The sequence below is a fragment of the Agelaius tricolor genome, unplaced genomic scaffold (genome assembly GCF_023055355.1).
Source record: "Agelaius tricolor isolate 1412-34295 unplaced genomic scaffold, bAgeTri1.0.p SCAF_66, whole genome shotgun sequence".
Lineage (NCBI taxonomy): Eukaryota > Metazoa > Chordata > Aves > Passeriformes > Icteridae > Agelaius > Agelaius tricolor.
Window position 1 is genome coordinate 319,887 of NW_027269326.1, and position 11,189 is coordinate 331,075.

General features: G+C 62.4%; 3 protein-coding genes across 7 annotated transcripts in view; 2 read left to right on the forward strand and 1 right to left on the reverse strand.

Annotated features, from left to right (window-relative positions):
- UBAP2L (ubiquitin associated protein 2 like) overlaps nt 1-1,025 on the reverse strand; it is a 30,849-nt gene extending 29,824 nt beyond the window's left edge. For 4 of the 5 annotated variants that reach the window (XM_071456931.1, XM_071456930.1, XM_071456929.1 and 1 more), the window contains exon 1: nt 895-1,025. The gene's annotated coding sequence lies outside the window, so the exon portion shown is untranslated. Of the gene's footprint in view, nt 1-656; nt 868-894 lie in introns of those variants that run through there. The other variant, XM_071456928.1, reaches the window with a different exon arrangement.
- Nucleotides 1,019-4,249, forward strand: CUNH1orf43 (chromosome unknown C1orf43 homolog). Its single transcript, XM_071456937.1, has 7 exons — nt 1,019-1,173; nt 1,611-1,712; nt 1,881-1,989; nt 2,158-2,211; nt 2,453-2,619; nt 2,741-2,799; nt 3,173-4,249. Exons 1-7 carry the CDS (start codon nt 1,105-1,107, stop codon nt 3,369-3,371), a joined length of 759 nt encoding a protein of 252 aa, XP_071313038.1. The 5' UTR covers nt 1,019-1,104; the 3' UTR covers nt 3,372-4,249.
- A 4,517-nt stretch (nt 4,250-8,766) lies between these two features.
- On the forward strand, nt 8,767-10,098 carry LOC139605368 (tropomyosin alpha-3 chain-like). Its single transcript, XM_071456703.1, has 3 exons — nt 8,767-9,186; nt 9,543-9,778; nt 10,041-10,098. The coding sequence occupies exons 1-3, from the start codon at nt 9,073-9,075 to the stop codon at nt 10,096-10,098; spliced, it is 408 nt and encodes a 135-aa protein (XP_071312804.1). The 5' UTR covers nt 8,767-9,072.
- Nucleotides 10,099-11,189: the final 1,091 nt, after the last annotated feature.

Below are 11,189 nucleotides of genomic sequence, written 5' to 3' on the forward strand. Positions count from 1 at the left end.
TACGAGAAGTTTTCCCCAGAGCAAAGACACGGTGGCCGCAAACCGAATCATTCCATGTATGCAAACCATGAGCTTTTTTAGGGAGATACTCCCGGATATTCCATCAGAGACCCCGACTCGGTATCGATAGGCAGCGCTTTGCTCGGGAGACTTCCGGGCCGGAGGGCGCAGGGAGAGCCCCCCGGCCGGGATGGAGGGACGTGGAGCAGGGCGGCACTCGCAGCCCGGGGCTCCTGCAGGACCCCCGAACCGCTGCTGCCCGGGAATTTCACGTGGGCAGCGGAAGCAGCCGTACCACGGCCCACGGGGCGCCACCGAGGAGCGGTGGCAGGAGCGGGCCTGGCGGCCCGCAAGGAGCCCGGCAGGGCGGGAGCACGGCTCCCATTGTTACCGCCGGCAGCGGCGGGGACGGGCGGGCCCCGAGAGCGCGGCAAGGTCGGAGCCGCCCGACCCCGCGGCCCAACCCGCGGCTCACAACGAGGCAACGAACCGGACCGAAGCGGAGGGCGCCGGCGGGGCCGGGCGGGAGCCCCCACGGCGGCGCCAGGCCGGGCCCGCAACGGAGAGGCGGGCGAGTTCGGGCCGCTTCCGCCCTCATGGCCGCGGCCGCCATTTCACCCCCCCCCACCCGCACCCGGCCCGCCCGCCTGCCTCACCTGCGGCGGCCGCGCGCTACGCCAGCCCCCGGCTACGGCCCGGCCCACTAGGCCGCGCGGGGCCCAGCGGCGCCGGCGGCGGGGCTCAGAGCCGCCCCCGGGGCACCGGACGCAGCTGGGCCGGGCGGGCGGGAGGCGGCGAGGCCGGGCAGGCAGGGGGCGGCGGCGGGAGCCGGTGGGGGGCGGGTTCGGGGGCCGCGCGGTACCGGAGCCGCCGCCGCCGCCGCCGCAACTTTACCTGGGTCCGCCCGCACTGACAACTCCCCCGACCCCGCCCCCGGCACGTGACCGCGCGGGGCGGGGCCGCCCGCGCCGAACACGTGACGGACGCGGGGCCGCTGCGGAGGCCCCGTACTGGTCACGTGATCGGGGGCTCCTCCGGTCACGTGGTGGGCGCGCAGGGCGGCTTTGTGGCCGCCATGTTGTGCGGCCCCGGGCCGGGCCGGGCATGGCGGGGGCCGGCAGCAATTGGCTCTCGGGGGTCAACGTGGTGCTGGTCATGGCTTACGGCAGCCTGGTGAGCGCCGGCGGGACGGGGCGGGACGCGCTGGCAGCCTGGAGTGTCCGCGGGGCCGCAGCACGCGTGTCCGTGGAGCCCCCGCGAGGCTGATCCTGGCGCGTCCGTGGAGCTGCCGTGGGCCCGGGCCTGAGGGGGCGAAACGGTTCCCGTGAGACACGGCCCGGACTGTCCGTGGGGAGCCCCTCGGAGTCGGGCTCGGGGCCCTCAGGGGGCTGGAGCGCCCGTGGGGTCGGTGGGGCGGGCAGGGGACATGAGGGGCAGGCTCTGTGGAGATAGGGAGGGCGTGGGGCTGACCTGAGCGTCCCTGGGGCTCCCAGAGGGCTGAACTGGGGGCGGAGGGGCTGCCAAGCGGGAGCCAGAGGGGTGGGCACGGGCTGGCTGTGAGAGCTCCCCCCCGGCGCACACCTGACCCCCGCCCCGTTGCGGCTCCGCAGGTATTTGTGCTGCTCTTCATCTTCGTGAAACGCCAGATCATGCGCTTCGCCATGAAGTCCCGCCGTGGCCCCCACGTGCCTGTGGGGCAGCATGCACCCAAGGTGGGTATTCTGCATTCCCTGCACCCATCCATGCCTGAAGGGACGTGCAGGAGCTGCTGCCTCAGAGTGGTGAGAGGCAGTGGGGAGGGTTTATCTAGGGCTGTTCTTATCCCTTTGATCCCACAAACAAAGGGAGTGGTCTGTAAACGTTGTTTTGCTGCTGTACAGGATTTAAAGGAAGAGATTGACATTCGACTGTCCAGGGTGCAGGACATCAAGTACGAGCCACGGCTGCTAGCTGAGGATGATGGTCGGCTCCTGCAGCTGGAGACACCAGGTACTGTGCCAGAGCTCTGTCCTGCACTGTTCCCTGGGGCCAAGCCACACCTCTGACTGCTCCTTTTGGTGTCCTGCCACATGAGATGCTGTCTCTTCTCCTGGTTTCCCTTTCCTCACTTCCCTCCAAGGTTTGCAGAGATCTCAGTTTGTGCTTTCCCTTTTCCAGGCTGCTATAACTACCTGTACAGGATGAAGGCACTGGATGCAATCAGGACATCAGGTGAGGGAGCCCAGGGCAAGAGTGGGAGCAGAGGGGTGCAGAGGGACCCTGAATGAGGGTGCCAGCAGCCCCTTCCAGGTGCTCACTGGGGAGTAGCAGTCACTTCTCCCACTGGTGGCCTTAGGGTTGGAAGTGCTGGGGCAGTGGGCATGGATGGAGATTTATCCAGGCAGTGCTTCCTGACCAGAGGGATGAGCACAGGCATTTTCACCTGTGCTTCAGCTGTTGTGCCTTTTTCCAGAAATCCCATTCCAAGCAGAGGCTCGGTACCCAAAGTCTTTAATAGGGAAGAACTTCTGTGCCTACCTGCTGGAGCTGAGGAATTCCAGCACCTCCTTCAAGGGCATCCGCAAAGCCTTGATCGACACGCTCCTGGATGGCTACGAGAGCGCCCGCTATGGCACTGGGGTGAGTGCTGGGGGGCCCTGCTGTGCCCACAGGGCATTCCTGTGCCCTGCCCTGCTGCTGGGACTCAGCTCACACCCTAACTGCAGCTGCATGTTCCATGGTATTTTCTGTTTGTACCCAGGTCTTTGGGAAAACGGAATACCTGAAGTATGAGGAAGCTCTGAATGAACTGGCAAACATGTAAGTGCTGCTGGCCAGATGCAGTGCTGGGTTCCTGGGCCCCAGCAGCCCGTGGGAAGGTGTGAACAGAGATGGGTTTAGGGCACAGGTATCTGAGACAGGAGCTGTCTGTGTCCATCTGTCCCTCTGGGTTCACTCCTTCCTTGCAGCCCATCCATTACTGCACTTTTGGGTTTGTTCCATGCTCACAGTCACCATTCCTGCTTGTCCCTGACCACCTTGAGTCAGGGACTTGCCCAGAACCAGTAGCTTTAGATGCCAAGACCTCAGTGAGTGCTGTCATCAGGAAAGCAGATTTGCTTCATGTTGGACAGACAGACAGACACACAGGCTGAGCAGCTGAGCAGTGATGGTGCCTCTTCTCTGCCCACAGCACCAAGGCCCGGGGTGGCAGCAGCCAGCGGCAGCACCAGTCAGCAGTGAAAGACCTCACGCTGTCCCCTGAAGCCTCCAGCCCCACCACCATCCAGGTCACCTACCTTCCTTCCAGCCAGAAGAGCAAACGTGCCAAACACTTCCTGGAGCTGAAGAGTTTCAAGGACAACTACAACACACTGGAGAGCACCCTGTGAGCGCGCGGGGGCCTGGTGCAGTGGGTGTGCTGGGTGGGTCTGGGCTGCAGTGCAGGCAGCACTGAGAGGAACCAGCTGCACTCTCAGCTCTCCCCCTCAGCCCACTTTGGAGGTCATCACTCGGCGGGGGCTCCATTCCAGCTGCTGGAGTTTGGCCCTCACCAGGAGCCCGTTCTGGAGCTGCTGAGCCCATGGGGGTCAGCCCCACGGCCTTCTCTGCCACAGGCTTGTGACTCTCCAGCCTTTGAGTCCTGCATTGTCTTGGACCCTGTGAATAAACTCATGAGCTTGAGCTTATTTATAAAGACATGGATCCCAGCCAGCGCTCCCCTCCGCCCGTCCTTCCCTGCGGCAGCTGGCGGGAGCTGATGTTTGTCCGTCCTGTCCGTGAGGGTCTTGGGCACTGGAGCCACTTGTCTGTTTTTTCTGAAGGGTGAACACTTTTCCCCATGACGTCATTGTTCCTGCTGTCAGCCCTTTGTGCCCAGCCTGCCTGTGCTCCTGGATGGGGTAGAAATAGTTTGGTGCCTGTTCTTAGCACCATGGCTAAGCCACCGCTTTGGGCTGAGGTTTCTACTCGTTCTCCTGCACCCAGAGGGCATTTGGGGACGTCTCGAGGGGACAGAGTGGTGTTAAATGTCCCATCTGTTCTGCCAAGGGGGTGTTTGCTCCCGGTCTCACCAGCGCCTCGCATGCCAGCGTCTGCCGAGCTCCTGGGGCTGACAGCTCATGGCCCCCACCTCGAGTCTGCGTCCTGCCGGGCTGAGGACAGCGCTGGCAGCAGCTCACCCGACACTGTGGTGTGGGCAGCACAGAGTGGAGGGTACAGACCTCGGCACTTTTTAATTACTGTTTAATAAAATGACAGTTTAGCTCAAGTAGGATGTGTGCCACTGGCCTCTGATTGCAGAGCCCCGTCCCTCTCCTCCTGAATCCTGGCATCCTAGCCTGCGTTAGGAATTGTGTGGCCAGCAGGAGCAGGGAGGTCATTCTTCCCCTGACTCGGTGCTGGTGAGGGCACATCTTGAGTGCTGGGTCCAGTTCAGAGCCCCTCAGTTTGGGGAGGACGTTGAGATGCTTGAGGAGGGCAACAAGGCTGGTGAGGGGCTTGGAACACAAGCCCTGTGAGGAATGTTTGAAGGAACTGGGGTTGTTTAGCCTGGAGAAGAGGAGGCTTAGAGGTGACCTTATTGCTCTCTGCAACTTCCTGAAGGGAGGTTGTAGACAGGTGGGGGTTGGTCTCTGACAGAACCAAAGGACACAGTCTCAAGCTACGTCAGGGAAGCTATAGGTTGGATATCAGGAAGAAGTTTTTCACTGGAAGAATAATAAAGTACTGGAATGCTCTTCCCAGGGAGGTGGTAGAATCACCATCTCTGGATGTGTTTAAAAAAAGACTGGACATGGCACTGGGTGCTACAGTTGAGGTGTTAGGGCATAGGTTGGACTCAATGATCTTAGAGGTCTCTTCCAACCTCATTATTCTGTGATTCTGTGAAGCTGCTACGAAGTAGCCAGGACACCATTAATGGTAGCCAGGATGCTGCTGCCATTCCTGCTGTGGAGACTGAGATGCTGTGGCAGTAACTGGCACGCAGTGATGGCAGCCAGGATGGCACCATTACAGTAACTGGGAGGCTGTTACTGTAACCAGGACACCGTTACTGCCCCGGTGTTCCATTAACTCCCCGCCGTTACAGGGGCCCTGTGGCACTGGCCATGGCAGCACCCAGCAGCCAGAGCTCCTCACTGCAGCAGGAGGAGGTCAGACAGGGCAGGGGCTGGGAAGATGGAAGCTGTCCTGGGAGATAGTGGGCTGCAGTGTACCCTGGTGCAGGCTAAACCCCGGGCCACACAAGTGTTGCTCTTTGTTTGCAGGTCCAGGTGAATGGGAATGCTGGAGCAGGGTTCCTGAGGAGGTAGAGCTGGCAGAGCACCCTGGGGGCTCAATCCCCTGTACTGCTGGGGATCTGTGGGCAATGAGGAGCCCTAGCACAGGGCAGGCTGGGGGGGACATCTCTGCATCCCTGACCTGCCCACCCTGTGTCTCAATAGCGGGCAGGGGGCCAGGGAGAACCCACAGTGCTGGGCATCATCCCTTGGGGTGCTGCAGTGGATCGTGGAGTCACGGCTGAAGAAGTGTGTGGAGTTGGAGCTGCACCTTGCAGACAGGGAGCAGGCAGTGGTGAGGCTGGGCACTGGGTGGGTGCAGCTGGGGTCCCCCAGCCCTCTGCTGCCAGGGGTGGGTGCCCCCCTTGTCCTGGGGAACAATGTCTCCCAGCACTGATGAGCCAGGGGGACGTGAGGGTTCAGCGCTGCCCCTGTACCTGGCAGATCCGCCGAGATGCCCTGTGCCAGCTCGTCCTGGATGAGCACCTAAAGCACCAGCAGGAGCTGTGCCAGCAGGGAAAAGCCTTCTACGTGGAGCGGCTCTGAGTGCTCAGCCCAGTGTGTGGCACTGGCCTGGCATCTCCCAGCTCCCGACTGAGAATAAAACATGTTGAGCAAGACAGGCTGTGTCTGCTGCATGTGAGGCATGGGACAGCCCAGGGCAGCAGTGGGGGGAAGACACAGCCCAGCACAATTCCTGTGGCTGGGATCCAGACATGTCGCCTGCAACCCTGGCTGCCCTGGATCCTACACACTTCATCTTGCCCATGGCTGTGCCAGGAGATGGCAGCACGGCCAGCATGCCTCACCAGGCTGGGTGCTCCACACAGATCCCTGTCCCAGCACAGCTCCTGCTGCACCGTGCCATGTGCCACAATGCTCCTGGCCGTGTGGCACAGCCCTGCAGCAGCAGGGACAGGAACCTGCCTGGGCTGGGTGCAATGCTCCCTGTCCCATCCAGGCACCCCAGGATCCCCGTGTGCTCCCCAGCTGGGAGGGCCCTGTCCCCCACCTCCCATCCCTTCTGTGCCTGACCTTGGTGTCTCCCAGCCCCAGGGCCCATCAGTGCCTGCTCTGGCTCTGCTTATTGACAGGGCTGGCGGCTGCTGGGCCAGCACCCCTCCCCACAGCCCTTCATTAGCTCGGCTGTCAGGCTGCATCACATCACCCAGCGCCACACACGCCCCCGGCTCTGGCACTGCTGCTGCCACGTGTGTCCCTGCTGTCCCCACTGCCACCTCATCGTGGCTGAAAAGCCCCTGACCCCCAAGGCCGGGCTGTGTCCCTGTCTTTCCCATGGCACTCAGGATTCTGGCTGCCCCATGTCCTGTCCCATTGGTCCCTCAAAGCCTGAGCCCCCACAAAGCCCCTGGTGCAATTCCCAAGGCTGATGTGTCCCACTGCAGCAAAGCGCTGCTGTGGTGTGGGAAGGCTGTGCTTGCAGCACTCTGTGATATCCCATGTGCCCTTGTCACTGGGCACCACCACCCAGGTCCCAGCAGCTGCCTCAGTGTGGATTGGGGTCCTGCCTCAGTCAACCAGCATGGATGGGGCCACATCCTCAACATGGATGCAGCAGGGTGACAGGCAGCCCTACCAGCTGCTCCTTGGAAGAGACACCCCTGTGACTTCCAGCAGCTCCCCAAAGCAAGGGGATGTGAGGCACAACTCCCCCGTGTCAATGGGGCTCGTCCTTGGGCAGGGTCATGTGCAGCAGCCCCTTGGTGGCACAGGGCCCACAGGCCAGGGCTGGCCCCGGTATTGACAGCCCCGCTAATGACAGGGAGTGTCACCAGGGGCAGGAGCAGGCGGCGCGGGGTCATCGACCGCATCGACCGCAGCAAGGGCACGGGGGTCCGTGGAGGGGGCAGGGGGACGTCAATGGGTGGTAATTAATGGGAACGAGGCCACGTGTGTGGGGCCAGGGCTGTCGCTGGCCACGTCCCTCTGCTCGCTGCAGCCGAGCGCGGTTATAAACGGCGGCCAGGCGACCCCCAAGCCAGAGCGCAGCAGAGTCCCCTAAGCTGGCCCAGGTAAGATGGTGATGGATGTGGGGTCCCTTTGGCCCCATGGCATGCTGCTCCATGCCAGTGCATGTCATGGTTTGCCCTGACATGCCATGCCATGCTACGAGACCAAGCCTGCACTGCCCTGCTCCTGCTTCATCCCGGCCACAGGACGCCTCCTGCTCCAGCACTGCATCCCGAGCAGCCCAGTACCAGCACAGCTGCCCAGCAGGCTCCAGGCACTGAGGTGAGGTTGGGTGCTGCCTCTGCAGTGCCTCAGGGGTTATACCTGGGGCCCAGTACCAGCACAGCTGCCCAGCAGGCTCCAGGCACTGAGGTGAGGTTGGGTGCTGCCTCTGCAGTGCCTCGGGGATTATACCTGGGTACCACTCCCACCCCAGCTCTCAGCATATTCTTCTTTTTCTCTTACAGGCAGCTGAGCTCCGGGTCCTCCCACCTCTGTCTGCCCCTGTCTCTGTCTGATATGTTTGATATTAGGTTGTTTTATTGGAAAACCAACTAAATATCAAACATATTCTTACAGCGCCAGGGATGCCCAGCACCGACTTGGCCAGATGCTGCCTGTGCCGTATCTCAGGCAGGGGGACCCTCTGCACCCTGTCCTGCATCCTCTGCTAGTCCTCACTGCCACAATAAAACCTGTCTGCCCATCTCCATGGGATTGAGAGGGGGAGCCCAGAGCCGTCCTGGGGGTTGGCGGAGGTTTGGGATGGCAGCGGGGTCAGCGCTTGCCACCTGTCCCCCCGCTCACGCCAGGGATGATGACAATACAAAGGCCCGTGGCCCTGTGCCCAGCACTGCCTCCACTGCCCTGGCATGGGGGTGTTATTTATGGAGGTGCAGCCACTGCTCAGGGCCCTTGGTAGGCACTGTCCCCCCTCCAGTGCCCTGCCCAGGGTACCTAGAGCTGCCACCAGCTCTCTGTTCCCCGGGTCCCTGGGTGCTGACCCCTTTAGCCCTCAACATCTGTCCCTGGGTGGGAGCAGTGGATCTTCTGTGGGAGATCCCAACCTGATTTGTGGGGCCGGTGGGACCTGTGGGCCAGCACGAGGAGGCTGCAAATCCCTCAGCTGCGGACGAAGTGTCACCACTTGCCCTGAGAATTCCTCCCTGCGCCTGGGGAATCTGCTCCTCCAGCTGCCAACAGCATCCTCCCCCTCAGCACCAAGCACCACCACAGCTGGAGCTGGGATTGGGGCTCAGCAGACTCCTGGGGGGCTCTGCCCCTGGCTCTGGGGGCAGTTTCCCCTGCTGCTCCCTGCAGAGCCAAACACTCTCGGCCAAGCCCCTGCTCCCAAAATAGTGCCAGAATGATCTTGCCCTTTTCTATGCCGCCCCCAGGCAGGGGTAAATGTCAGCCCAGGGCCACCAAAACATCCCAAGGAGGAGGCAAATGGGGGGCGAGGACTTCATGCCAGTTCTGCACGGACCCAGTTCAACATCCTGAGGAAGCACTTGGGGCACCAGCCAGGGTGTCCTGTTGCACAAGGGGAGGGGGCACCTGGAACAATGCAGGACCCCCTGTCACAGACCTGCTGCTGCTTTTTATAACGCCCCAGCTGTCCTCGGGAGCCCAAATAAGGCTGTGACCACCCGGAGCCCCCAGGACACACAATGGGTCCCGAGCACAGACTTTTTGGGAAGGTGGGGAGGCGGGTCAGCCCAAGAAAGGCAAAGGCACTGTGCTGGGCAGAGCTGATAAACAGTCAGTGGGGCACAGGCACCACAGCTGCCCTAGCCACCCCATTGTCTGTGTGCATCCCGCTGCCCACGGCCCACCGAGGATGGAGGCCATCAAGAAGAAGATGCAGATGCTGAAGCTGGACAAGGAGAACGCCCTGGACCGGGCAGAGCAGGCAGAGGCTGAGCAGAAGCAGGCGGAGGAGCGGAGCAAGCAGGTAGGGCAGAGAGCCGCAGCCCCCAGCCCTCCGGACCCTGTGCTGGGTTATGCTGAGCCCAGACCCAGCAGAGACTCTGCCTGGGGTATGAGAGTGTGTTGTATTGCACTAAATAGTTTATTTAGTTGTAAGTGTGTGACAGCTGCCACTCTCCGCCAGCTCAAGGGCACTCCGAGGGTGGGACAGCCCTGGGGTGTGGGAATGGGGCGGACACTGTGGGGCAGAGCTGGCCCCAAGGAAGGGGCAGGAGGGATGCCATGGGGCAGAGCTGAGCCTGGGATGGGGCAGGCAGGGTTCTCTCGGGGTGCAGGGGTTCAGAGTGGTGCCCGCCTGTGGTGACACCACTGTCCTTCCAGCTGGAGGATGAGCTGGCTGCCATGCAGAAGAAGCTAAAGGGGACAGAGGATGAACTGGACAAATACTCTGAGGCCCTGAAGGACGCCCAGGAGAAGCTGGAGCTGGCAGAGAAGAAGGCGGCGGACGTATGTATGGGGTGCAGGGTGGAAGCTGAGTGCTGCCTTGCCCCCCTTCCTGGTGGGACCGCAGCCCTTCCCTACGCCCTGGGGACACAGGAAGGTCCCTGTCTAGCTCGGTGTGCTCCCGGAAAAAATCTGTAGGTGCCTTTGAGCAGAGAATGGCCCTGTGAAGGACAAATCCGGAGGGCAGAGCTGGGCAGTGAGTGTGGGATACGGGGTCCACGTGTCCCCGGGAAACTCTGAGTCACGGCTGGGGGTGGTGGAGCCGAGCTCCGGGAAGGAGAAGGAGGAGGGGAGAGCCCTCCTGCCCCTGCAGGCGGGGGCTCATGGGCAGCGTGAGCATTGCACAGCCCGGCTATTGTTGTCCGCTGTTTCCAGGAAAACAATGGTGCGAGCGGTGCAGGGTTTCAGCCGGCGGCGGCATCGAGAGGCATGAGGCCTCGCTCGTCACCTGTCAGGACCTGGCTGTCCTTGAGAGGCCGGGATGCCTCAGGGTCCGGTGTCAGAGCCACGCAGCCCAGCTCTGATGCAGAGAAGGCAGGAGCCGTCCTCTCCCACCGTGCTCGTGGGGAAGCGCCTGAGCCCCAGCGCAGCGCCTGGGCTGCTCTCGCCGGGAGCTCCAGAGCCCTGGAGCTTTGCTGCAGGTCCCTGTGGCCAGCCCTGCACTGGAACTGGCTTGTGTCGAGTGCAGCATTGCAGAGCTCTTCCTGCCCTCACACCCTTCTTGCCCCACCTTTGCTCCTTGTTGGCATTTTCCCTGCTGTCACCACATCCCCGCTTGGATCCCTCTCTGTGCACCTGCAGCCCCTTTTTCCTGGCTGCTGCCGCCAGGGTGGCCCATGGGGGTCCCCCAGTTTCCCCTTGGCTCTGGGAAGTGGAGAGATTTTGCACCCTGGAGCACTGAAAGGGCAGAGCTGCCTCCCGGGTGCTTCCAGCCCGACAGAGCCCTTTGGATTCTCACCTGACCCCTGGAAACATGCCGTGCCATACTGTGCCATGCCAGGCAAATGCTCCTGCAGCAAGTACCTGCCTGGCTGCCGAGGGTTTCAGGCAGGCAGCTCGGAGCCCTTCCCTTCTATCCACACACTTGAAGCATTGACAAATAAGGGAATGAGAACAGTAACAGGGTTCGGTGATGCGTTTACCGAGCTCTTGGGGGGCTCCATGACCCTCATGCCACGGAGGAACACAGCTCCCAGCTCTGATCTTCGCAGCGTTATCCTCCTGACACGGGAGGGTTCTCACCGCGGGATTTCACACATGGAAGTGGAGCGGAAGCCTGGCGGCCACAGCCCTACCCTGGGTGGGAGGAAGGAGCGGGATGTGCTGCAGACTCCGGAGGCTCCCGGAGCCCGTGCCCGAACCAGCCCCGGGGCCCGGGGCGGGTGTGAGGGGGGTTCCGTGGGGCAGGGCCCGTGTGGATCCTCCGGACCCGGTGAGGCCGTGCCTGCTCCCCGTGACACACGAGGCCACTCCCGGTGCCCCCACGCCCATATCGGGCGGGTCCCGCTGGACCCAGGTGCCCGT